This window comes from Silurus meridionalis, chromosome 15 (assembly GCF_014805685.1).
Source record: "Silurus meridionalis isolate SWU-2019-XX chromosome 15, ASM1480568v1, whole genome shotgun sequence".
In the NCBI taxonomy this organism is placed as follows: domain Eukaryota; kingdom Metazoa; phylum Chordata; class Actinopteri; order Siluriformes; family Siluridae; genus Silurus; species Silurus meridionalis.
In genome coordinates, this window is record NC_060898.1 from 17111267 (window position 1) to 17138508 (window position 27242).

The 27242-nt window shown below is 37.9% G+C and overlaps 3 protein-coding genes across 5 annotated transcripts; 1 reads left to right on the top strand and 2 right to left on the bottom strand.

Annotated features, from left to right (window-relative positions):
* Positions 1-200: 200 nt before the first annotated feature.
* Positions 201-2445, bottom strand: fosl1b (FOS like 1, AP-1 transcription factor subunit b). 2 transcript variants are annotated; one of them, XM_046867842.1, is made up of 4 exons: positions 2096-2445; positions 1495-1752; positions 956-1063; positions 201-777 (listed from the first exon to the last, which is right to left on the bottom strand). In XM_046867842.1, the coding sequence occupies exons 1-4, from the start codon at positions 2189-2191 to the stop codon at positions 640-642; spliced, it is 600 nt and encodes a 199-aa protein (XP_046723798.1). In that variant the 5' UTR covers positions 2192-2445; the 3' UTR covers positions 201-639. The 2 variants fall into 2 exon arrangements, with proteins under 2 accessions (XP_046723798.1, XP_046723797.1); XM_046867841.1 differs by having other exon boundaries at positions 1495-1755.
* A 1956-nt stretch (positions 2446-4401) lies between these two features.
* On the bottom strand, positions 4402-6356 carry tmem223 (transmembrane protein 223). The gene is made up of 2 exons (XM_046867840.1): positions 5720-6356; positions 4402-4851 (listed from the first exon to the last, which is right to left on the bottom strand). Exons 1-2 carry the CDS (start codon positions 6192-6194, stop codon positions 4553-4555), a joined length of 774 nt encoding a protein of 257 aa, XP_046723796.1. The 5' UTR covers positions 6195-6356; the 3' UTR covers positions 4402-4552.
* Positions 6357-8694: 2338 nt separating this feature from the next.
* On the top strand, positions 8695-23359 carry LOC124397939 (transmembrane protein 151A). Of its 2 annotated transcripts, XM_046867838.1 has the most exons (5): positions 8695-8976; positions 10767-10960; positions 11720-11932; positions 12017-15179; positions 19681-23359. In XM_046867838.1, exons 4-5 carry the CDS (start codon positions 15120-15122, stop codon positions 21301-21303), a joined length of 1683 nt encoding a protein of 560 aa, XP_046723794.1. In that variant the 5' UTR covers positions 8695-8976; positions 10767-10960; positions 11720-11932; positions 12017-15119; the 3' UTR covers positions 21304-23359. The 2 variants fall into 2 exon arrangements, with proteins under 2 accessions (XP_046723794.1, XP_046723795.1); XM_046867839.1 differs by lacking the exons at positions 8695-8976; positions 10767-10960; positions 11720-11932 and having other exon boundaries at positions 15099-15179; positions 15371-23359.
* The last annotated feature ends 3883 nt before the right edge of the window (positions 23360-27242 follow it).

Genomic DNA, 27242 nt, shown 5'->3' on the forward strand with positions numbered 1-27242 from the left:
TTGAAAGAAAAAAATCCATCACAGCCGAATGCATTTACTGAGTATCTTTAATACAGGTCACAACTATGTTGCAGAATTAATTTCCGTTTTGTAATTATGAATCTGTAAAGCATTTTTCCAGCACCAGGCAAGATTAAGGGATTACAGTTGGTTCCCAGTAAGCACAAAAATGTTAAAAAACACATTTTTCATGCAATATCTGGAATAAAGGGTATTTTTTAATGATGTGAAAACTGGAAACAGATAAGATGACTGTGTATTCTGCACAAGACACATGACATTTTTTATGAACCAAGAAAAGAACACTAAGAATAAACAAATAGCTTTTTATTGGCCATTCTATGTCAGGCCATGCTGACCATTTTATACAAGTTCATATCCACTGGAGTGGCTAAAACTTTGATTATTTAATTTCAGAACCGTTTTTTTGAAATAGTAGGATTTTCTTCTGACTTATGGTATAACTTCTAATGTAAAATGTACTATTTAGTAATATTTGTAAGCAACATGCAAAATATAATGTTACTTATGTTTAACATGGTAACACAAATGCCTTTCAACTTTTTTAAACTAAAATATAAGATATAAGGACTGATCTGAACCTGCAGATTCAGTTATGAACTTGTTCAGGGTTGATGGTTATTCGGTATTAGAGCCATCCATCTTACAGGCAGGCATATGGGCCTCCAGAACCAACTCCAGCCTTTCTTTCTCCCTCTCTAGCCTGGCAATCTCTGCCTCTAGCTGAGCCTTCTCATGCTCCAACTGCTCAGTCTCCTAAAGGTCAAACAGAAGAGGTTAGCAGTACATATACAGTACAGTGTCCTCTATCATTGAAGAAATGTGTATTATATCAAATCTAGTCAGAATGAAAGAAACCATTAATTAATATCACTTTAATATTAGTTGTAATCCAAGAAATAAATCAACTGGAAAGGCTCTCCATGAGACTCACGTTTTGTAATGTTTCCGTAAGCATGCGTCGACGATCCCGACATCTAGCTGCAGCTATTCTGTTCCTTTCCCTGCGCACTCTCCTCCTCTCACACTCCTCAACAGATCTCTAGAAGTGATTCAGAAGGCAGAATATGAGTTAATTGTTAGCATTGCAAAAAAGAAGATAAAAAAGTTCATGATGTAATTCTCCCAAACCTTCTCCCACATTTACATAAGCAATATGGCAGAATAAAAGAGAATGATGACACTGCCATCTTGTGGGAGATAACTGTAAAGCACGCCCAGATTTCCCCAAATATCACTCCTCTTACTCATCAACGGCCACTTTTACAATCTGGTCTGAGTGTGTGCTCTCTGAATCCCGCGCGAATATTACTACACTGACTCACTCAATGAGATCCTATGTGACTAAGGTGTGAATCACGAATCCCTCTTTACCATAACAGGATGAGTCAAATGAAAAGCCTCGTCCCTGCTTCTTCTGTTTAGGGCGTTAAACCAGAACATTTCACATCTACAAATTCATCCACAACTTACACTCTGATTGTTGTGTTCTTTGTCTGGATCGTGAGATCTGTCTCGTGTCCCAGAGTGAAGTGGCTCTGAACTGAAACACTGTGACAGAAGACATGGACAGTTTGGCAGTGAAGAGGGCAAAAAGGAGGCCATGGTGTCCCAGCACTCTGCTTCTGAGACTAGAGATTCTGAGACGAGAGAGGACTCAAGAAGCCATTCATCATCCGGCCTGGATGGGACGAAGTCAGCATTGGGGCTAGATGTGACTGCATCTGTGATCTTCTGCAAGATATTGGGAGGGAGAAAAAAAGATGCAAAAAAAAAAAAAAAAAACATAAAAGGAGGGTGAAGAAAAGAGTGGGAATGTTAGTGATGAGTAGGATTAGTAAGTATACTGATTTATGCATAATTAATAAGATGGATGGTGATTAGCATGGATTATTTCATTACCTTGAGTCTGCATTTGACCTTAATTCTTATAATAATAATAATAATAATTATTATAAATAATAATTATTGTTGCTTATCTAAATCGCATGTTATTATTTTAACATTTTATTTTTACTTTAGGTCCATTAGTTCATGATCCATAAGTCTTTAATGATCAATTAGTTTAACGAACCTTGTGCATGTAGGTGGTGGTGCTCAGGTCCAGTCGTGCTGCCATGTCTGTGTAAAGTCCGTAAGTGAAAGCTGCACTCCCCTGGCTCTGATACATCTCTCCAAAAGTTCTCCAGGATTATCATGACCGTCAAAACCAGTCATTTACACTTTTAGATTTCTTTGTTCCCGTCTAGTTCCATAAAATCGCATAGTTTCATTCTCTTTACTCCCTGAATTGGAATGACCTCGCGCCACGGGCTGAATTCAAACGACTCCACGCGCTCCAACAGGGATGAAACTTAAGCACGTGATCCAATTCATTTTTTATTCCACTAGTGAGTTTTAGTCCCGCCCTTCTGCTCCTGTGTGCACGCGATTATCTATCCCTGTGCGAATAAGAACTACCGAGCATATGATGATGATGATGATGATGATGATGATGATTATTATTATTATTATTACTAGTTTATTACTTTATTATTTTATTAACTTCAAAATGTATTAGGAAAATACATCAATACAAAGCTACATATAGCATAAATATGTAATAGGTAATATATTCACTGAACTTGTCTATTAACTTTACATTTTATATTTAATTTGCATTTTTATTTGTCCATTTCCCTCAAATATTTGTCAGTTCAATCCAGCTTTATTCGTATACCACTTTTATTAATGGACATTGTCCCAAAGCAGCTTTTTCAGAAATCACTAGGTTACAAAATATTAATTTGATGAGTGAGCCATTGGCAACAGTGAAAAGGAAAAAAAAATGTATGAGATGGAAAGAGGAAGAAACCTTGAGAGAACTCAAAAGGGAACCTTATCTGGATGGCACTGAAATATATGACATCACTGTTGAGGTGTGCTGTTCATTGAGACATTTTCATGCATGCCACTGTAGTAAACTGTTGATATTATTACAGTGCAAATCAGTCCCTAAATATTAGAAATGTTGGTCAGTACAACTACATTGAACATTCCTTTGGCATCTCTATGTATTAGAAATCTACATTTAGCTAGAGCTGTAAAACTTTGTCATATCCTGTACTTAATGAATCTAATGCTGATTTCTGTACTCTTTCTTTACTCACTTAATGGTTTATGAATAGCAGTTTTAAACGTACCAACACTACTAGTGGTCTAGGATTGTAGAATTGTTAGATAGAATAGCTAGTTCAAATTTGACCTTACTCTGATTCTTTATATTTATCTATGTTTCTTTTTTTCTATTTACCCAACATCCAGTGATCCTCTTCTCTTTCTGTTTCTTAGTCCCTTATGTCCTTTAGCCACTGCTTTGTTGTCTGTGTCAGACGTTGAGACTCAAATTTCAATATCAGAAAAAAAAAGATATTTAGCTGTAGGCCTTCTGATTCAGTTCATAAATGTGTAATATTTCTACACCAGCTTAGTCACTCCTGTTTACTTAATGTCAACACGTTTTTTTAAATAATTTGTTTTCTTCCATGATGCAGGTGCACGACATGATCTGCTTCAGTATTACTGTTTAACTTAACCAGAGCTACATCAAAAACGCTGGTCAGGAACCTGATGGTTATATCATGCAGATCATGATGCGAATGGATGCTATTTTCAACCTGGGTTCATCACCTTCAGACAACTTTGCCCAGGCGAATCATTTGGGACTGATCTGGCCCTCTCCATGCCCTCTCCAGATGGTTATGAGGTTACACTTTTGTTTTATTGCAGTAGTTCTGCAAATCTGATCTTTTGAAAAACAGATGTGAATCAGTCATTCTTTTTATGTTTTTCATGAAAGCACCTTTTTCTCTATAGTATTAGTAATATAACCTGCTTACACAACCTTATCCACATCTTAATTATCATTTAAATGACTGCTAGCAGTTTCATGTGACTAAGAAGTGGGAAAAAACAGTCAGCTGTATATGAATCACTCAAATCTTTACTTCAGTGCTTCACTAAGCACAAAACTGACAGCATTACAGAATGCATATTACTAAATAAAAATAAATGTGTCTGTGGCAGCGGTTCACTAGTGGAGGGCGGAGCCGGACTGAAACAGAGCGCACTGGAGTCTCATCAATTACAGGTGTAGTCCTACCACTCGGTTCGTCTGTCTCTGCCTTCCAAAAAACAATTACTTGTTTTTATAATCAATGACAAGTGAATACATTGAATATAATACATAATTTTTATAACAGTAATACACATACATAATTAATTTGGAAAAAAAATGTATAAGCATCATCCTTCTAAAACCTCACCAGCATTAGAAAGAAAATCAATCTATTTGTGAGTCAGGACAGTGATTTAATGTGAATGAGTAACTCATCAAAATCATGTTTTTGCTATTTAAGCATTTATTAGATGTGCATACAAAGCTTTCAGTGGAAAAGTCTATAAGACAGATGGTTTCATCAGCATTAAAACATCAATAATTCTTTATTTTCTTTAAATATTTTTTTTCTAACTATGTGAGACTGTGTGAGATCTATAATGGTCTGTAGGCACCAACAGTGACATCAAAAAGCTTGGGATTATTCAGGTTTCCTTCCTTGTCCAAAAGGAAGTAAAACTTGTGATTTTTTACTTTGAGTGGGATGAAGGAGGGGGATTCCTGCCTGTGTGCATGACAAGCCACTTGGTTCAAAGGTACAGTTAGATTCCAGGCTTTGCTCACTCCTAGGGGGGACTGGGTACACACAGACACCTTTCCACCTCCCTTATGCAGGACCACGCGACTGACAGAGCGACGGCTGAACAGCATGCCCAGGCCAACAATCCCTCCTCCTAATGGCAGAGAAATACAGAGGTCCAGTGGTGAGAATTATATATATATATATATATATATATATATATATATATATATATATATATATATATATATATATAGCAGTAAGGAATAGTAGGGTTCCTATAGAGACAATCAAGTGTATTTGTATTTTGCTTTTTTGGATACCATTAGCCTGCACATCTGTTGGTTGTACATGCTGAGAGAGCAGGTTTGATGAGTAAATCCGAAAGGAATTGCTCTGGCATGGGCTTATGTTCCCAGTGACTAATCACTAATCATCATAGTTCTCAATAACCCATTGCTGATCACTACTGTTTGTCATGTATTTGTCCAAAATGTGCAGATCGTGCTTTATTTTGAACTGTAATTGGTAACATATTTGCAAGTAATAAAAGTGAATTATTCGATCCAAAACCAATTCCTTGATGTCCATTTCCCTTACCAATACCACAAATGCTTTATTTTGGCTGTCCACCTGATAACATTGTGTTGTACTTTCATTATGTTCTTTATTACTATTACAACTTGCGGGTGCACCTTGTGTACAGTTACTTAAGTTCCCACCTGTATATAAGATCATCAAGTACACAGAATATTTATATATATATATATATATATATATATATATATATATATATATATATATATATATATATCGCCATGCCAATTACGTTTAAAATAGCCTAAATATTAAAATGTTAATAGTCATTATAGCAGGTGTACAGCTGTACAGGTGGGTGGATTTTATTTTTTTTCTCACTCACTCACACACACTAACACACACACACACACACACACAGAGATAGTTAGAGATAGAGAGTGGGAGATTTCAAAGGTTTCAAAGAAGGACAGCAGAACACTTACCTATAAAAAGACAGCCAAGCGTGAATCCAAATCTCCATGTATTTGATCCGAGGTTCATGTCAAAGCTAAAAAGCCCGAATTCTGTTCTGACCTTTTGAGGCTCTTTGCTGCTCTTTCGAGTGTCTCGGAGTCCCGTGAAGGCAAAAAAGGCCAGGTAGCTCCAGAAAAGAAACTGACCTCCACAAAACAGAGCCAGGAGCCTGAAAAAGCGGGTTCGGTCATGCTCGAACAGCACCACATCTCTCACCACGGCGGAGTGTGAACTCCTGAGTGGCTGACCGGGCGGTAACTTTACAGAGTGTCGCCCTTGAGTCAGTGACATGCATTTAAACTGATTCAAGACCGTGGCATCGTGGATCATTCCCATATACCGCCTGGACAGGGGCAGAACCGCGCGTACATGCTGTATACAGGTGACCTGATGGGGGGCAATTAAGAAAGTCCGAGCTGTAAATAACACACACTGATACGCCATGGCGTTCCGTTAAATATTTGACAGTACTTTTTATCCTTGAATTTTCTGTGCACTTAAATCCATTCAGCTGTATTTTTGCGAGACTTTAACTAAGACAGTTACCAGGGTGCCGCCATATTGTTCTTTATTTGCATAAGTACGGAAAGCGCATTGGTTCAAATTGTAGACTATCATGCCCCCTAGTGACTACTTTCACACAATTTGGTTGCATACAGACGCCTTTAATGTTTATTGGCCCCAAGGTAGAGACCTGCAGTGGTCGGATTTTCAGTTCCGCTCCTGCAAGGTTCTGTCCAAACCCAAAAAAAACGGCAAAAGCCTGCAGATTAAATGTATAAATAGTTTTATTGTTAATGCACTGATGGCTTCTTCCCGCTACTCTGCCTTTTTTTTCACTTGCTTTCCTTTTGAATATGTAAAAAAAAACGCAAAATAACCAAATGTTTCATTTTATTTATGTTTGACTATTTGTGTAAATGATGAACATAGGCATGAAAAATTTACTTTTTAGAACATCAAATGGAATGATTACATATATATAAAAACCACTTCAAGAAATTGTTGTGTTGCATATGCTCCTTTCTTTAATAATGAAGTACTATCTGTAGCACTAAGCGATTCTCCGCTGTCTTGCGCTTCAGACATTTTGCCTCGGTGTGCTCTAGTAGTCTACCACACGAGAGTTCGCTTCCGTTCTTGTGCCCATAAATCGTTTTATTTTTTTTTAGTTGCCATTGATGCTTTTGTGCTGTAGATACATAACAATTTGTTTGTTTTAGTAATTTATTATTATTTGTAAAAAATTATAATTTTAAGACCATTTTGTCGGAGTCCCGCAAAAATATAAATGTCAAAAAATGACTGTTTTCCAACCATGAAAACCCCTGGGGATTATAGTTTTCCTGGGCATTTGAAATGAAGGCAAATTGAGTATTTTATGCAAATTCTACAGAAAAGAAAACGCAAAAGTATAAATTAAATGACATTTCCTTACACTGTCCAGATTTTCTTGAAAAGTCCATCTTGAAAAAGGCCTTTAAATATATCTGCGACCAAATCAATTTCTTCTCCTCTGCCAGCCATTGTGGAATGAAAAAACAGCTATTAAGTCTACATAAATATATTTGAGCTTGTGTGGTTTGCAGATGTAGTTTGCTAGCTGACTACTGTGCTCTCTGGCTAGCCAAACAAAGACATGGAAATGCTGATGTTAATGTAGCCTGCTAGATGGCCCTTGTGTCACCAACTTGAAATCTGACTGGTTAAAGCAAAAGCTTAATTCTTATGAATTGTAATCTACAGGCCCCTGCACTGTTTGATTGGAAATAAAAATCAGCAAAATAAAGAGAATAGACTACTGGAATAGTTTATCACATACACAGAGGAAATATATTAAAACTTAATTCAGTGATTCTGATGATTTTAAACAGCAATGAAATGCCTTGTTTGACCTTGCAGCCTGCCATTAGTAACCACAATTACATTGTACATTGTTTTGTTTAGGAATTAACATGAACAGTGATATTCTTATCAAATGTGTTTATTGTGTTCTATATTTACTCCTATACAGTGAATAATGTTCAACATATTGGAGAAGTGTGTGTGTGTGTGTGTGTGTGTGTGTGTGTGTGTGTGTGTGTGTGTGTATGTGTTCTTTTGAGCTGCTAATGGCCTATAGAACCCATTGTTCTACCTGAATAAACCTTATCAGATCTCAAATACACAGATGGGACCCTTCTTATTTGCATACAGAGCTATGGACACAACTGTGACAAATAGGCATGGAGAAAATAACCTGGACAAAACCTAGACAAATGTGTTAGTAAATATAAAGAGATGAGTTTTTATGAAGACCCATAAAACACTGAAACCAACCAGAAGTGGGACAGAAGCTAGGTTGACCTTTTTAATGCTGTGAATTTGGAGAGGGTAGTGTAAAAACCCTTAGTAATTATGTAAGTCTATATGGCCCAAATTGTGCTATACTTAATTATATGTCTGGAGCTTTTGCATTAAACTAAGTCAGATGCAAATCATTTGCTCTTTAGTTTTCTTCCCCACCAGTCAACACATTGAGTGACCACACTTACGTAGACAAGACAGTCTACAAAATAAATTGACCTGTCCCACATCCTGATTGTTGTCTATACTTAAGCAACGGGACAAACACCCCCACCCCAACCTTCCACACCCTCAGGCCCACCGACTCTTATTTCACTTCTCCAACAAAGCCTACTGTCCCAGTAATTACTCTAAACATATCCACACCCATGAGCCAAACACCTTACACACCTCACACCATCTACATAAAGGAGCAGGTTGGAGGTTCTCGGTATTATAGTTTAAATTGCTTATACAAGTTATTTTAACGATTATATCTGAGTGTACAAGAAAAACATGGACATCGTAGCGAAATTGTAGGAATATGACATTTTGTATTGACGCGTAAATGACACGCGGTTTCGCACCGTTACGTTAATGCGCATGCGTGAGACTTACCTGGCGGCTCAGTGCTAGGTAAATGAATCGGTTCAGCTTAGTTGGACGCGTGCAGGAACAGTAAACTTCGCCAGAATTTAGGAAGCGGGTTACAACGTGACGATGCACAACAGGTATCAGCTCAAACGTTTTTGAAAAGGAGATACTTTGAACCTTGCTGTCAAGAGTTTCCTCGAGAAAAAAGTAAAGGAAAAAATGCCGCGAGTGTTTTTGGTTAAAAAGACGAACACCACTTCCGGGAAAAGAAACTGGAATGAAGTACCCGACTGTGTCTACACACCTGGTGAGTGTTTGCTTACAATGCAAAGAGTAGCACACAAATGATCGTTATGTACATTTATTAATAAGTATTTTATAATTAGGTACGAGCTTAGACATACTGAAAGTTCTTTACAGCTACCCTGAACAGAGAATTCATGCAGAGACCTTGGATACTGATTTAAGCCTCCATGGCTTCTCCCTCCCCAACAACAACTCGTCATTTTAAAGAAGTTCCTTTATGTGTCATTTAAATATTGACACAGTGTATATCTTCACATATCATAGCAAAGGCAGGGTACATCATAATGCAAGGTTTCTGGATCAAAGTGCTTTAAGGGTTTTGTTCAAGGGCCCAGCAGTGAACCGCAATCTTCTGAACAGTGACCCAGAGCTTACATGTAGCTTTATCTTACTAGCAGTAAGTTTTCTGAGTCTTGAAAGGATTACCAGATCTAAAATTACTTGATAGTATATAAAGCAATAGTTTTTCTGTATGGTTTTCTATATAACTTGTGTATAATAAATTGGAATTTCCTTTGTTTATGACTATGTGGGGGAGACATACCCACAAACCCAAAGAGAGTAGCACAAGTGCATAAAAACAAATGAAAATTTGGCGAGGATAAAATCTAGAATCAATACACACATTAGGACACACTACCTCGACACAACAAGAGAACAGTATTGGATAGAAGCACAACCAGTACCCGTAAAATACCATTGTCTAAAAAAGGAACCGCTTATCTTATGATGCAAGTTATGTAGAAATATTGTCAGTGCTGCACAAGGAAAACTCATCCAGTAGAGGAAGATAGAGAAAAGTACAAAAACAGTGTTCAGCTGCATCATAAAAACATTGTTTTTGAGGACATTATACAATTTTTATTATTTATAATAATGTCGTTGTAGTTAAGCGTTTTCTAAAGATAAAATTATCGTTCTGGTTTATACTCGATCTTTATTTACATCTACATAAACAGTCTTTCTGGTTGCAATAATTATAGAATACGACACATATTGCCAAAAAGTGCAATGAGCTTTGGTAGCAATATGTCCGTTACTTTGTCTCTGTCTGGAAGGGCCATTCATTGTTTTTCACCTTAAGTTTGGAATGATAGTACAAAGATCTTCCTGTTAGGGCACTTATTGTCTAGAGCAGTGGTCCCCAACCTTTTTTGCACTACCGTCTGGATTAATGGCAGACAATATTTTCAAGGACCTGCCTTTAAATACAACAAAATAAAATGATATGATAATAATAAACATAAATCCACTGTGTTGTTTTTTTGTTCATTTTGATAGCTTGGGGGTTTAAATTTAGCGGTAATGTATTATGTGTTACCGGTGGGATCAGCCCCTTTAAGATGGTAGCGGATGTAGGTAAGACATGTGACCGAGGCATCATGACATCCATCAAGAGTGAGTTATAGACAGATGTGGCAGAGAGAATCTGGTAATTTTCCAATATAAAACATAGTTCAGAATCAGATAAATGAAACGGAAATAATGTAAGTTATGTATTCTTTCTTTTCCTCTGTGGCCTGGGGGTTGGGGACCACTGGTCTAGAGATCATTGTACTTCAGGGGTGTCCAGCTCAGGTCCTGGTGAGTCAGGGGCTCTGATTGCTCAGTACTCATATTGAGTATTTCTCTTCTTCCCGTTTTCATTATCAAATAACTACAAGGCTTATTAAGTATATTGGAGAAGCAGAAATCAGCAATTTGAGCTTGACATGGTGCTGGCCTATTTGTAGATTTGTTAGTACACATTTCACTTGGTGGTATAATAATCCACTTTTGCTTGCTTTTCAGTGTGTTTCTTTACTCCTCATGGCCATGAAGAGTGTGAGCACAGCCCTGCTGAGCTGCCCGTCTGTTCTTCCACCTCACAGAGCAAAACCACACATGCACACACTCCATCTCTCAGCTCCAATGCCCAGCTGTTATGCTCTGCCATACAGGAGTCAGATTCACACAGTTCTGCTTTCATTTGCTCCAAAAATAAGGTCAGTTTCATTTCTTTTGGGGCAAATTAAATAAAAATCTAATAATGGACTTGTTGCCACATTTTATATGTGGGCCTCATTTTCTCTGCCATGATTGATGCTGTGCAACATCTTTACTGACGATTACCTTCGGAGGTGGTAGCTTAGTGGTTAAGGCATTGGACTTTGGATTAAAAGGTCATGAGTTCAAATCTCAGGAGTGCCACACCAAGGTGACACTCCTGGGCCCCTGAGCAAGGCCCTTAACCCCATAGCTGCTCACTTATTTAAATTAGATAAATGTAAGTCGCTCTGGATAAGGGTGTCTGCCGAATGCTCTAAATGTACCTCAGTGCTGCAGTTCTGTAACATCAAATCTCTCCTTTGCTTTACCAGATAATCGTACAGTGAAAAAGTCTTATATACAGTAATTATACTGTTTATTGTCTCAGAGTCCCTGCTGCACTAACCTTATAGATGATGGGGTGAGCACCGGTCATCTTATTTACAATATGCTCATTCTGAAGGCTGTTTGAACTTGGTCTTGTTTGACATTATAGTATGCAGTTGTTGAATATAAATAATTTATATCTTACTATCTGGTGTCACATAGAAGAAAATTGCAGTCTGATTTCCCTGAAAGTTTCTTCATGATTTTGCTTTGGGATGTTTGTATTTTTCCATGTAATTAGGAATTTAAATCTAGCTCCAGATTTCTATAATGCCTCACTTTGATGATGACGTTTGTTAAAAGTGCTTCAATTTGAATTTTTTTTGCAGAAAGGCAATATTGAAAATAAAGCATTGACTGGTTTACAAATGACCCCAGAATCCCCCTTTTCCTGCCCAATATGCCATAAGACCTTCAGTCTTTCCAGAGTGATGAAACGTCATTTAAGGACTCATAGTGACTTGAAGAGGTACTCCTGTGAATACTGTGGAAAGGCTTCAATGACACTTTTGACCTCAAGAGGCATGTGCGCACTCATACAGGTGAGATCACGTCATCACGTGTTACCATCTTTTCTTGTCTGTCTTGCTTTTTATTACACCTTACTAAACCAGTTTCTCTTCTAGGTGTCCGGCCCTTTAAGTGCACTGTGTGTGAGAAGGCTTTCACTCAGCGCTGCTCCCTGGAGGCTCACCAAAAAAAGGTGCATGGTGTCTTCCAACAGTATGCCTACAAGGAACGCAGGGACAAGCTGTATGTGTGTGAAGAGTGTGGCATGACTGCTCAGACACAGGATAGCCTGAGCAATCACATCCAGACCAAACATCCCAACAGCAGAAATGCCAAATCCAAATCTAGGAAAAGGAAAGTGCAAGACCGTGGAGGGAGTGTGTCTCCCCATTCTCCTCAGTCGCTAAGTGATGCAGATGCTGGTGTTTGATTAATGCTGAAAAAACTGATGGACAATAAGCAGTTCATGATATTTGAGAAAAGGGAAAAGTGGTGAATGAGTATGGTTTAAATCAGACAGTTGTGATTTCAGGTCCCAGCACCATCAATCTCACTGCTGAGCAAAGCTTTTAACCAACACTTTGACCAAAAGTTGTATTCTGTGTTTTGACATTCTACCTAGTTGAAATATGTGAACTGCCTTTAAATGTGTAATTGCTATGCCAACAGATTTTTTTTTTTCATAATTAAGACTATAAATGTAATTCATACAGATCTTACTCTACAATAGTTACACTACTGAAAAGGGGAAATATGCTATTATATGTACATTATCCTTAGTGTTGACTAGATATGTAAAATCCTGTTGTCATTTAGTGTCATATATTACACACTTGCATGCCCTTGAATTTTATTTATGCGCTTATTACACATCAAAACATTAGAACATGTATAGAGGATTATACCTTTTATATGTTTTTGAATGTTTGGGGATGATTTTGAATCAGTGTGTATATATAATATAAAAACCCTTGGTTTTGCAAAATCTGAAACTTGTCATGAAGTTCCACCTTAAAGGCCAGGTTGCAAGAGGAAGGACGAAATGTGGCATTAAGCCTCTTAAAATCTATTACATTTAGACCAGACAAGCCAATGAGTACATTGTCCTGTAGGATAACTATGGCAAATACTGATATGTGTTGCTGGAAAATTACCTGACAACAAAGAGGTCTGTATATCATGATATGGCGCCATCTGTGGGTGTGTTTGAGCATGAATGCTTGCGGACTATCATGTCAATAATTATATTAACTAGGCCCATATTTTAGCAGGTGTGGCTTAATTTCCCATCCACCACCTTAATAAAAAAATCTGTTTTGTGGATTTTTTAAATTGTTTCGCATATTTTGCGTAAAAATGCGCAAAACATCTAGAAATGAATATGTAGTCATGTGCGTTGCGAAAAATAAGCACAGGGTTTTGACAAAACCCCGCCACCCGAACCTGACTTCATAAATGATATACGGTTACTTTGAAAGTCACAGAAAATTAATTAATCAGTTCATATGTACTCATAAGGTTTAGATTTAAAATATGCCTTATATATTAAACAAACTGGCCATAAAATCACTGATCAACCATCAGCGGCTTCATGCAACATGGTCGCTTCGTAAAACTGCCCTATACTTGTATTTTGCAGCATAGTGAAATTCTTTCTTCGTATATCACAGCGATGTTAAGACGCCGACATTGCTGGGAAATACGAAGAACCCAGAGCCTTAACCACTGAGCTCCCACTTCCCTCCATAGTTAATAGTGTTCACAAGCAACAAGAGAGTGACGTAATTAAGAGACCGGCACCTGTTCTCTTCTTACATACACAAAACCCCGCCCCGTCCCACCTGTTGTGGACGGCAGGCCACGCCCCGCCCCGTGTTCAAAAAGGCGTCATGCGATCTCCGAATATGTTGCTATGGTTTCAATTTAATATTTATCACTTGCGCAAATAACTCGAGAGCACATTTTTTCCTCAGAAAAAATCCGACAACGAAATTCACTTTTACGTTCAGGTTAAGATTGTTAGATTGCAAATTTGGTGCACTTTAAAAAATGCATCACATTTGATATTGGAAGTTTTTGATTACTACACTTTCGGTGAGTAAACTAATAAATACGTTTTCTTCTTTTTTTGCTTACTTCATTGAATCAATAAAAAATGAATAAACGAAACACTGTTTTTGTTTGTTTGTTTATATTTTGTTGTAAATCCATTAGAGTGATGTCACTATTTTGGGGCGTTTATTTTGGCAGCACTGCCTCTCAATTGTCACACTATCAATTATTCGTGTTTTCCATCCCTCGCCCTAACACCTGGAGTGCTATATGATTATATTTTTCGACAATGTATAACCCAGTCGCGAAAAATGTTCCTTCTCTAAGACTAGTATTTTATGTCTACATTCTATATGCATGTTTGGTGGTTAAATATGATTTTATGGCTATGTCCCAGCTTACAGACAGACTCGGTCGGCCATGTGTTTTTTTTTATTTTATTAATAGCGCCGTTTTAACGGAGAGGAAAGGTGGGCGTGAACATGACGTCACCCCGCGGCGAGCGTGACCGATCAGGTAAGCGCAGTCAGTTGAAGGTGTGTGTGTTTGTGTGTGAGGGGCTGAAACGACGGGAAGCGTTAAAGTAAGCAAATATGTCGCGTGATTCGACCATATAACCTTCATATAAGAATGTAGTTACGGTAAAGAGTGCGAATGTTTTAAGGAAATAGAGTAAGAGAAAGAGAGGGGATCACGCTTTGATCTGTGGAAGGCGCGTGCACGCCGCTGTGCACGAGCAGTGAAGCGGAACGGTACTTGTTACCTGTTATATCCTGACCCGCACGCGCGTTTAGGGATGCCTTTATCGCCCGATTCCTAACCTAGCGAACAGCACAATCGGGTTCGGCCTGGTGATGTAGGTGTGCGGCGTGAAGGGGAGGGCAAGGGCACGATCATCTCTGCTGGTGAGAGTCGCATTTTATCCGCCGCACGGATGGCAATTTATTTTCGGAGAAACGTCGCGTGATTCCTTTCAGATGGGGTGATGAGAAGCAATACGGCAGGGAGGTCCCGAGGCTGGACCGGAGGACAGTCTGGACCCCGGGACATGTCAGCAACCACAATAACAACAACAACAACAACATCATCATCATCATCATCATCATCATCACCATCATCAATAATAATAATAATATATGCAAGTCAAAAAGAAAAACACGCCTGAGGATGCAGGGGGTGACGGTGACCGGAGAGGCGCCCACTCTGAACGGGGGTGGACGGGAAGAGGTAAGGAGTGCTAATAAATGAGTTATTCTATTGTTTATTTGAGTTGTGTCATGCGATTTTTTAAAAGGATAATAAAAAACAAAAAAAAACAAGATGCGCCATTATCGTTTTCTGGCACGATATGCTCTTTCGTTTGAGTTTATAGTTCACATTTTTACATTTTTTTTATAACCTAATTTTTATTGACCTAGGATAATGCAGATGGCTAAAAGGAGAAGTCATGGACCTTTACTGGAAAGCATGACAGTGTGTGATGCACACTGAGTCCAACGTTAACCAACCCCATTTCCCGACGTTATATCATGTCAGATAGTCTAAATGATTGCTCAAGAACAATCAGCAGGTGACTGTGTGTCTGCTCAATCTCTTCAGGCTGCTATATGTGTATCCCATGACAGAGTATCATTTTTTTTTTACCCAGCATCTCTAAACATGGACTAAATCTTCCAGTTTACGTTATTTTGAGTAATTGGCCTGTTTATGAAAGGGGCGTGGCTACTGGTATCTCACCACCTTCTCAGAAGTCATGGAAACCACAGATAAAATTGGATGTGTGGAAAAGGAGATAGGGATTATTTTTGTTGCCACAGTGAACTGAGCAATAATTGTCAACCATAAATCTGCACACCAAGTGGAAATGGGGGGGAAATGATTATTCAGCTCATTGTGGCACCAGTAAAGAACCTTAAATAGTTAATGTATGACATTTAGTTTACTCATGCTGCTGTAGTTCGAATAATTACGTTTTATTCAAATAGTTTAAAACATTTATGTAAACTTTCTTCATGAGGACTGTGTAATGTTGTTCGCTTTATTTTTGTCTAACAATCCCACAATTCCTGCACTGACTTTTTTTTTTAGAATTTTCTATCTCTGCAAGTTCATGTAGATCCAAAGTACTGGCTTTACATGCTTCAAAACAATAGCATTATAATATCTTCTATCCTAGTCAACTTTAAGATGGCAAAAAAAATAAACCTAGTAGTCAAGACTGAACATTTGAATTGAATCCCATTACATGTTGACTGACGTGACAGCCATTTCCTGGCAGGATTTGAAAATCCATTCATTTTGGGTCATTAATTATTAAAAAATTAGCATTCTTGTAATGTGTTTTCTAAGGATTATTACAGACAACCTTTTGACAAAACCGTATCTACAATTAGTTGGCATGCAATGTGTCTGGAATCTGTTATGAATGGAAGTAATTGATTTGTCACAAGGCAAAATGAAAGGTATTGGAGAGGTTTAGTTTTTTGGTGAAATATGAACTTGTTACCTATTGGAAAGTGAAGTAGATTGAATTTACTATATTTACTGAAAAACATTTTTTAAATAAACATTCTTTGTAGGTTTAGTAAAAAACACAATGCCAGTATATTGTGTAATCTTTAATCTGTGCACTGTATTCATTTATAAACCTCCAGCACTCCTAAAATTGATGTCGAGTTTCCCAAGTACCCTTTCCCATAAAGTTTACTGAATATAACCCTAGTTATTGATTTCAGTATGAAGACACAGAAGTTATTTTGGGGCAATGGTATAATTGTCATATTGCATCGTCTTGTATGATTTTCATGTCAAGCTCTGAACCTAGGAGCAATTCCTTCACTCACACTCATGCTTGCTTGCTCAGTTAACCGCCCATATTATATTACATAGTAATCGATAGACTGGGAGACACAGAGGGGGGATGGGGTGTCTAGGATTATATTACTGAGTTTTATTAAAAAATAATTTTTATGTAACACTTACAGGCTTATGAACACTGCTTTCTGGAACTCCTAAAAGATATTATTCACATATTTTGTTATCTTTGCCTTTTCTGATACATGTTACAATAGGATGTGTTCTTGCTTTTAGGCTTTTTTTTGTAAGATGTTGTACATATGAGATGGATTTATTGAATAGGATGAGTGGGCAACCAGCACTTTAAGTATACATCTCTTTTCATTTATTGTAACACTTTTATTTTTTCTTATTTGCTATATGCCTTTTAGTAACAAACTTTGCATGTTTTGACTAGCTGGTGGATAATTATTTGCTTTCTATCATGAAGAGGGATTCATTTCAATCCCAGGGCCTGTTCAACTGAATATTTTATGATATGAGAAAAAGGCTTTGTCCTTCATCCCACAATACTCTGCTCCAAATTTGAAATAGCTATAAAATATAGTAACCAAAAACATTTAAGCGGCAGAACCTTTGCACTTACTGCTAAGCCTTCTAGCTTAGCTTATGTTATAAAAAAGACCATATGTATAGTATTATATAGGTGTTCCTTGTTAAGTAAGTTTCTAAGAATGACAATAGAAACCAAGTCTCCAGTTCTGTATTATCTCTAAATTACTAGTTTGCTAGCAGTTCACTAGCCAGCTACCTGTTTTGTGCTGGGAGGACATGGGGCTCTAAAAGTGATGTCTTAATGTGCAGGCCAATGTTTTTATCAGTAGTAGTTCCCTTTATACCTCTGTCTCATCCATTCTTATTAAACACCTATCCATTCAAAGTTAATCATGTCTTTTGATCAGACTACATAGCTATATGATTTGGATTATATGTCAGCTATCAGATGGACAATAATAAATGCTATACTCCAGTGCTTTTTCATATCCTTGCTGACAGTCTGATTTGCAGCATCATTCCAAATCATTAGACCACAGCTTGCAACCACAAGGTCACCAACAGAGACTACCAGATTCCTGCAAAATACTTTTACAGTCCATTGGAAAGCCATCAAAATATAATCCAAAAGTCTTGTCAAACCACATGGATCCTTTTTCATTGTAAAACATTTTGAAAATACTATTTGAAACTGTTACAAAACCACCAAGAATCTCTTTTTTAACTAAGATTTTTTTTAGCAGGGCTTTGTGTAGAGTCAAATAATACCTTGCACACAGTGCACTCATTTGTTCTCTCTGTCTTCTCAAGCACTCAGCACTCTGGTGCCTATCATGTAAAAGCATTCACATCAACTTCTATGGCTGCAGATTCTTATAGAGCAGCTAAATAATTTACCCTATTAGAGTGGCTCTGAACTGGCAGTCGGGTTTATATGCAGTACGCCATTCATGCATTTGTGCCAACCCATGATGCCAGGGTGTAATTAAATAGTGCTAATGATAGAACATTCCAGAATGCTTACCAGTGAATATCATTGTTGCCTCTGAAGACATTTCTTTTTTTTCTTATAGCCTAAGCACCTTCTTACTATCTGACCCTCATACTGCCTTACTCTACTTTTTTGAAGATGTACTTTTGCCGTTATTTTAAAGCATGCACTCAGTAAATAATCAATGATAATTTAGCCTGAGGTTTTACACTCAGAGATCATAATTTAAGGATACCTTTGAGTTCAACATGTCATATTTATAGATAAATAAAGATGTGGACACATTCCTTAATGTGGCTTACTACAATTAACATTGGACATTTACATTGACATTGTATGTATCTGTTATAAAGGATGAGATATTTTTCAGAACTAACACCTAAAAAAGCCTTTTCATAAGAGACTGGTGCACAAAGCAGACATGACATTGAATTACACTGTGTGTCCTAAAAGATTCTGCTGCACACATAACCATTTGCACTTGCGTCCTTGGTAAACTAGAACAATTAAACTTTTGCAATCTCTGCCAAAAAAAACACAGGCTATCATAGCCTCTCCTGTACTGTATCTGGCCTTTAAGTGCTGCAGTCTCTTACTGCAAGGGCATTGCTCTGACTGTTAGATTTATGTGTGTGTGTGTGTGTGTGTGTGTGTGTGTGTGTGTGCACGTGTACACATTGGAGAGAGATGGAGAGAGTCTGAGAGCATCAAGCGGAAACAATACAGAAGTTCTATACCAGTTATGAAGTATTGACTGTGCAGAGAATTTGCTCTTTTTCAGCTGCATTTGTTAGTGTCTCTATTTGTTTGTTTCAAGCCATCATGTCATGTCTGTTTTGCCCTCGCTCGGTAATTGAAAACGGCAAATGCAGTACCTCAAAGTTCCACTAGGGAAACAAGTGGCAGCAGAGAAGCAGCCACATCATCTTATGATAATGCATTGATGTGTCTAAAAGCATTCCGTGCTCCCTCTCTACACTGAAGCAGAGCATGTTAAAAGCAGGCTTGGCTTGAGTTACGAGCAGCCAGGAAATGTATTCATCCCACAAGAGACTGGTGGAGAAAAGTCAATTACTGCGGAAGGGAAAAGTACATTTCACCAAGTTACTGTCTTGAACTATGTGTCAGAAATGTAGAGACTACTTCCCATTTAGTCATGTACAGCCAATGCAAATAAATGACACGTCTTTTTACAACTGTATCACTCAAAAAATTGTGCATTGTGTTTTTCACACAACTAAATATTAACCTCTACACCTTTTTTGTTTCTGTCTCTCTCCTTTCCCACACCTCCCTAATTCACATCTGTACTAATCATCATCCTCCATTCAAATGTCTGGCACTCATGCTGTTCACCCCAACATCCCATCCTCTTCCCATCTACAGCAACGTCCTCTCAAGCAGTCCCTGAGCGGCTCTCTGTGCCGGGAGTCTCATTGGAAGTGCCTTCTACTGACCCTGCTCATGTACGGCTGCTTTGGCACACTAGGCTGGTGCTCTCTCTACCGCATCACCGTAATGGCTACTGATGACCAAGGTCCTGCCTACTACTATGGTGACCGAGCCCGGCTCTACCATGATAGTCCCTGCTCCAACGGATACGTCTACATCCCTGTAGCTTTCCTGGCCATGCTTTATGTCGTCTACCTGGTGGAGTGCTGGCATTGCTACTCTAAAACAGCCAACCTGGCTAAAGTGGAGATCAGTCAGGTGTATGACCGAATACAGCGTCTGCAGCAGGCCACACCGTGCATCTGGTGGAAAGCCATAAGTTATCATTATGTACGGCGGACCAGGCAAGTAACACGATACCGCAATGGAGATGCCTACACCACCACACAAGTCTACCATGAGCGAGTCAACACACACACCGCCAGTTCCGAGTTTGACTACTCGCGGCATGGCGTCAAGGATGTGTCCAAAGAGCTGCAGGGTTTACTAGACCACCCTGTAACCCGGCTACGCTTCACTAAGTGCTTCAGTTTTGCTAGTGCTCGTGCGGAGACCGCCTATCTTACACAGAGAGCACGGTTTTTCGGCGATAATGAAGGTCTGGATGACTATATGGAAGCACGTGAGGGTATGCACCTGAAGAATGTAGATTTTAGGGAGCACATGCTGGCATTCCCAGATCCTGCTCGACCACCTTGGTACACACGTCGCTGCATCTACTGGCTGGCATCTGCTCTGCTGTTATCCTGGCCACTCCGCGTGGTGGTTGAGTACCGTACAGCCTATGTTCATTATCATGTTGAAAAGCTATTTGGGGAAAATGAGGATGCCAATGAAAATGAAAATCGAGACAATTATCAGACAGGCTTTGAGCATGGCTCAGGAGGTCCCACTTTGCATGTCATTTCACGGGTAAACACAGTGGACATAACTGAACTGGAGTGGCACATTCGCTGCAACCAGCAGATAGTGCCCAGCTATTCGGAGGCCTTGTTAATGGACCTGGACCTCAACCCAAACACACCATTGTCTGTCGCAATGGCTGCCCAAATGAGACGCAACTCCAGCTACTTCCTCCAGAGCTGCCCTCGCTGTCGGAGGACGACAAGCAGCTCATCTCTGCCTTCCTGGGTCAGAGGGAACATGGTTGTAGGTGCAAATTCGTTTCCGATCAGAGCAGGTGGACGGTTGACACTGAGTCGCAGTGGCTTCTCCCTGGGACGCTTGCACACCACCCGAAATCGTCATACCTGCCTGTTTCACTCAAGGAGTCTCGGAGGAGGATTGGCAGGACGAGGGGAAGAGGGAAGTGGCTTTCTGGGACTGGGGTTCCGTGGGTCAGATGAGGAGAGAAGAGGTGTTCTAGAAGGGGAGGATGAGGAGAACAGTGAGGTCGAAGAAAGACGACAGGGGCAGGGAGAGGACATAGAAAATGGTGAGGCCAGACAAAATGGGAGAGACAGGCCACCAGCCTATCAAGATGCTCTGTACTTTCCTGTGTTGATTATTCATGGAGAAGAGAGCTGTCATGGTGGGCGGGATATTGATACAGGATAATTGCTGGGAATAAAGGGGAATGTAGATTAGAACGTTTGCACTGGTGTGTATAGAATGCATGTAGAAGGACTTCAGGTAAGTGAAATGTAAATGGTCCAAGTTGGGGAATATTGAAAGAAAATAGAGGTCATACCTAAGGAAAAGACAGTATATAGGTTAAATGTGATTAAAGAACATGTGTTCTGTCAGCTATTAAAAATGAAAGTAGCATACAAATGACTCGGTTGTCAGAGAATGTATGTAGGGTTCTCTCAAAATCAGACATGAAGGTTGATCTATGTCATGTCAATTTGACATGGACCAAGTCTTAAGAGAATTTTTTTTCCCAATAAGCATGAATAATTACATATCAGTATCCTGTTATTTTATACCTTACAACAGCATCATGAAAATGAAAAAAGCTCAATATGTCCATGTAACCTTTCACTCTAGGTGTATTGTAGTTTACATGGAGTCGTGGACCACTGTACTTGATCACTTAGTGAAGACATTCCACACCTAGCAAGTTAAACTTTGATGTAGTTTGTGCAGACATTTGCATAATACCATTATAAAACCAAAAGTTTAACAGTAGTTTTACTGTAGAAGCAAAGTTTAGTTCAGAGCAAAAAGAAATAAAGGATAAAGATCTCAGGGGAAAAGAATAATTTTTTTTATGGGGAATGAAAGAGTTGGAAAAGATTTAAGTGAGCATGTAGACTGATCTGACCCTTTGCTGTTTGCATTTGTGCTCCAACCGATTTGTCCAATTCATTTTTAATCACTTACATTGCTTTTTAAAAGCTTGGTGCTCATGAATCCACTGTTGTTGGCCTTAAAGGTGTTTCTATCCAGCTCCATGTCTACTGTAAGAAAAAGTAAAACTGCATATAGCTATAATACAGTTACAGTTTATTTTCAACTTGCATAGTCACATATAAATATGATTTGCATTGTCTGGACTGTGTAAAATGATAATGTTAAAGGAAGCGTATGTAAAATGTAACACTGGTATAAAAATATGAAAAGGAACCCTCATATGTCACTCTTCACATCACCTGCTCCCTGTACTGCTAGCACAATGTCAGTTTTTGTACATTTATAGAGAGCTGTCCTTTAGTATTCTATTAATGATTCACAAAAAAACATTAATCAAATGTTTAATGACTGTCACTAGTGAAAAGCACACAATTGCCTATTAAACACAAGTCATGATCCAAATCTACATTGTCCAAGACATTCCATCAGTTACAAGCCAGCTTGGATCCAAGTTTACTGACACAGATCAGTATCTGCACATAGTGTAGGCTCACTAGCAAGCACAAGTCATGTGATTTTTACAAACAATGCAGGGAAGGGTGTGAGCAAAGACTGACTGTTGAGAAGCGAAATCTGGGCTGTCAAAAAAATCCCTCAAATGCATCACTATTTTGTCAGCAGACTTGCTATTACCTTACATTCACACTAGTGAGCAATACATCCCTCATGTCACTTGTAATTTGGCATATAGTAACAGATACCAATGTGAACTGTGGGCATGCAATGTCCAGTGTTTTAGTTTTGAAGAAAAGGTTTAGTTTTAGTAGCTTTTAAAGCTTTCTAGTAAGACACAAATTAAACTGTAATAATGCTTCAATATACATTGATATGACAGGATAATATAAAGCTAGGGTTAGAGGTTTTCTTCCATTTGTGCTTGTCCAAATTTAAATAGAAATTACATGTAGAAACCAAAAGTAAAAAGTGTGGAACTGAAGAAATGTCAGACCATATGTGCTCAAGAATTGGTCCAGAGAAAAATTCAAGTGAACCAGTTGGCTTTGGTCATTTGACTATGTCAAACATAATCAGCATTGAATAACATTGTGAAAATCTCAGATCAAATGAATGGTCATCTTTTGCTTTATTGATCACTAGTGTGAATGTAGGATTTAGAATAGTTACTACTAAAACCTCACTGGACCTTATTTCTCTTGTGTTCATGATGTTGCTGGTGTTGATGATAATGATGGTGATGATGATAGTAATGGTTATTCTGGGGTGGGGTCATATGAATAAAGTCAAACATTATAACGTGTTTAATGAGTAGTTATTTTGTTAACCACTGCAGCACAATGAGTTGCATTCACCATATTGCCAAAAGTTTGCAGACACCTAACATTTCCTGCAATATGTGGTTCTTCTCAAAACTGTTACCACAAAGCTGGAGGCACACAATTGTACTGTGGATGCAGAATAATAGAATTTTGCGTTCACTTGAACTTGAAAACCCAAACATGTTTCAGCATGGTAATGCCCTTGTGCACAGTGTGAGCTCCATGAAGATCTGGTTTATATTGTTTGTAGAGGAAGATCTACTGCTATAGAGCTCTGATCTTAACCCTACTGAACACCTTCGGGATGAATGTAAACGCTGACTACACCCCAGGCCTCCTCACCTCACCTACATCAGTAACAGACTTTACTAACACCCTTGTGGCTGATGAACACAAATGCCCACAAACACACTCCAAAATCTACTGGTCAAAATATTTTCCCAGAAGAGTCGAGGGTAATATTAGAGCAAATCTGGACTAAATGTGGAATGCGATGCTCAAAAAGCACAAACTATACTTATGGCCAGGTGTCCACAAACATTCGGCAATATAGTGCATTTATTATATTTGCTCATGTTTGCTAGGAGAAGGGGAAAAAATACTAAGACATTATACTGTAGTAAAAGTAATAGTATAGTAAATCATTTAAAGGTATGTTAGAATTAACAGCATAAAGCCATAAAAATATTGGAAATAGAACCTGAAATTTTGTAATGTTATATGTGTATGTGAAAACCATAATTCAATTTTGGATAATGTTTTGATGGACAATTAACAGAATTCATATGGAAATCCAAAATTTACACCCAGTGATTTGAGTTTGAATATCAACCGTTACAGTATATTTAATAAAATATAAAACAAAAATTACTTTAACACCTATTAAGAAACCCATTTCTATGAATTAACTTAATGGAAAAAATTCACCTACCTTTTTTCCTGGTTTTTGTATTTAAAAACATGTTACATGTTACAATGCTAAGTAAGATTTTCAAATATGATCAGCTCCTGAAACTAAATTGTCAATTTAATGTTAACTGCTAAGTAAGAAACTTAAGTAAGAAACTTTAAACATTGCAAATTAACCATAGTTATAATTTTACAAATTAAAATAGTCCTCCAAATGTCACTAACAATCTAAATACTGTTTGTTCAATGTAAATCATAATATTCATAAAAAATATTATTCAGCAATAGAAACTAATAGGAAATGAAAGGAATTGTGAGAAATGATGTACGACAACAGTCATGTTAAACGTTCTGTTCCACTCATTATTTGTTTCATTGCATTTTTAGACTGGAGTGATTAGGTCAGATCAAGCTCTTTTTAGGTTGGTATCAATACTAATGGATGATATCCTGCATTTGTTTCATCCTACATCTTGATCATTTCTGTTGTGTATTTTGTGTCAACATTACCTAGAAAAGACATAGTAGCTGTATTGTAATGTAAATAATAATTTGAGAATTCATTTGTGATATATTGTAGATAAGCTAATTTGTTAACTTAAATTCTTGTTGGACAGATGTCAGTATGGAGTGGGTTTATTTATATTAATGTAGAGGCAGGAAAAAAGGCTTTTACTTCCTTTCCTCTCACCCCCATCTTATAATCTGTGCATGAAGGGCAATGCTGTTGTAGTCACTGCCTTAATGACTAATCAGTTATGACAAATGAGGGATAGATAGGGGAAAGATTTCACCAATTCTTGTTCACCTGGGAGAAATAGTGACTTGGTTGCACTGGAAATTACTTTTGGATGTATGAAGTACAGACAAGGACAAGAGACTGCAGTAATAAAACAACAGTGCATTGGTTCAGCTTATCTGGTAAGTGAGAGCTTGCTTACTTGGAATGGGAAAAATGATACACACTGGGTGGCTTTGTACAGGAATACAATTAATGAATGAAGCTACATTATTCATTGTTCAGATTTTCAGAACAAAAGCAATGGAATGCACAATGTATTTAGTCTGGCTTATGTTGTGAGGTTTCAAAATGCCAATAAATTGAACTACATTTGTGTATTAAGTTTATAGATGTGTATATAGTGTATAAGGAGTTCTTTTGCACGCACATGATTTAAGCTTCTCAGCAAGCTGCTTGTTTTCACTGATTTATGCCATTAGAGATTTAGGTCACAGTGTCTCTGGGAATACCAAGCCTGTTTTCCTAGTAACAGGAATAAGGGACTTGTTTGTGAGACACATTGCATGTTCCCTGTTCTAATGAAGCTGAGCAGTGAATGGAGAGGCATGTGGATAGTCTGCTATCATTGGCTGTACAAACCCAAGAGCAGTATTGAATGTCAAATGCATATAGTTGCTCTGCTTTGCTGAGGCTGATAAGCTTAGGGAAAAAAGTTAAAGCCTAAACCAATACGGCTCTTTCAGCAATCAGGATATGACCGACATAAACAAAACCCTGGAGGTGCTGATGGACACTAATGTAGCTTTCACAGCCAAAGAGTGGCTGGAACACAAGCTTAATGAACAGCTGCAAGTGGCAGAACTTGACCTGTTTCAGTGGAAGCCATGATCAAAACTGAATTACACAACAAGAGGAACACTGACCTATTTTATAATGTTATTTTTAAGTTTGATATGCTGGATTTTGTTATATTGTACAAGCATATGTGGTCAAACAGAAACTGGATGGGTAATGTATCCATAATAGTGGTAAAAGATTTAAGGTGTAATTCATACTTTTGAAAAATCTTTTTGCAAAATTGTCTCATGTTGCTCACAATTTCAGGTCTTCATTTATATCTTTCTGGCTGAGAAATTATCTCCACTTCACTCCATACCACAATAGAACCACATAGTTTTTAACTCTTCCACCTTTTTGTCAAAAGGAAACCACAGGACATTCAACAAGATTTTTCAATGATTTAATTGCAATTACAAAATCACATTGCAGGCAGATGAGGGCTCTAAAAATAATACACTTTTACTTTGAACAGTGGTCGTTACTGTTATGATTATTTTGCACCTGAATGCTGAATTTTGTTATTTTTATTTGGCAATAAAATATCTGGCAAAAAGTAATATGCTTTGCAAAATAATAGACATTTACTGACACGTTGATTTATTTTTTTTATTGTCTAGAAGAAGAATAGCCTTTATTTCTCACATATACATTACAGCACAGTGAAATTTGTTCTTTGCATATCCCAGCTTGATCAGAAGCTGGGGTCAGAGAGCAGGGTCAGTCATGATACGGTGCCCCTGGAGCACAGAGGGTTAAGGGCCTTGCTCAAGGGCCCAAGAGTGGCAGCTTGGTGATATCGGTTCTTGAACCCCCTACTTCCAATCAGTAACCCAGAGCTTTAACCACTGGAGCTACCACTCTCCTTATAAGAATGTACACAAGTAAACCTCCCATTTTTTATTTGGGTTTTGTCCCATTGTTACTTTATTAAATACTATTTAAAAATAAAATGTATATAAAAACACCCATACATTGTTAAATGTTGAAAATTGGTAGTTCACTTTATGATTGACTTTTGCTTGTTCAGTGAGCACATCTATTATACCAATCAATCTCATTAGATCCTATGGATGTAGTATTGATATATTAATAAAATTTGTAATATTTAAACATATTAGTGAAAGTAACTGTTGATGTATCTGACCTGAACCTACTCTAAAACAAGAAATCGTGGCAGTTCTCCTTTTTTTTGTTTTATAATGTTGAAATTACAGGAAGAATGACACTTTTTCTGTGCATGGAAAGAAGACAGTAAGAATAAGATTGACATTTAAATGTATAAAATACAAATGTAATACACCTTGGTAGTAAGTTAACAAGTTAACACTTGAGTTTCCATCTATTAATTACAAAGAACCATTTTAGTACAAAAG

Excerpts from the sequence above, each read along its gene's own strand:
- fosl1b (XM_046867841.1), bottom strand. The coding sequence starts at position 2,191 with ATGTATCAGAGCCAGGGGAGTGCAGCTTTCACTTACGGACTTTACACA. Across the intron at positions 1,064-1,494 it reads AAGAACACAACAATCAGAGT|AGATCTGTTGAGGAGTGTGA; the intron begins GTAAGTTGTGGA and ends AATCACTTCTAG. Across the intron at positions 778-955 it reads TTACGGAAACATTACAAAAC|GAGACTGAGCAGTTGGAGCA; the intron begins GTGAGTCTCATG and ends TTTGACCTTTAG.
- tmem223 (XM_046867840.1), bottom strand. The coding sequence starts at position 6,194 with ATGGCGTATCAGTGTGTGTTATTTACAGCTCGGACTTTCTTAATTGCC. Across the intron at positions 4,852-5,719 it reads GCTTGGCTGTCTTTTTATAG|GAGGAGGGATTGTTGGCCTG; the intron begins GTAAGTGTTCTG and ends CTCTGCCATTAG.
- LOC124397939 (XM_046867838.1), top strand. The coding sequence starts at position 15,120 with ATGCAGGGGGTGACGGTGACCGGAGAGGCGCCCACTCTGAACGGGGGT. Across the intron at positions 15,180-19,680 it reads ACGGGGGTGGACGGGAAGAG|CAACGTCCTCTCAAGCAGTC; the intron begins GTAAGGAGTGCT and ends TCCCATCTACAG.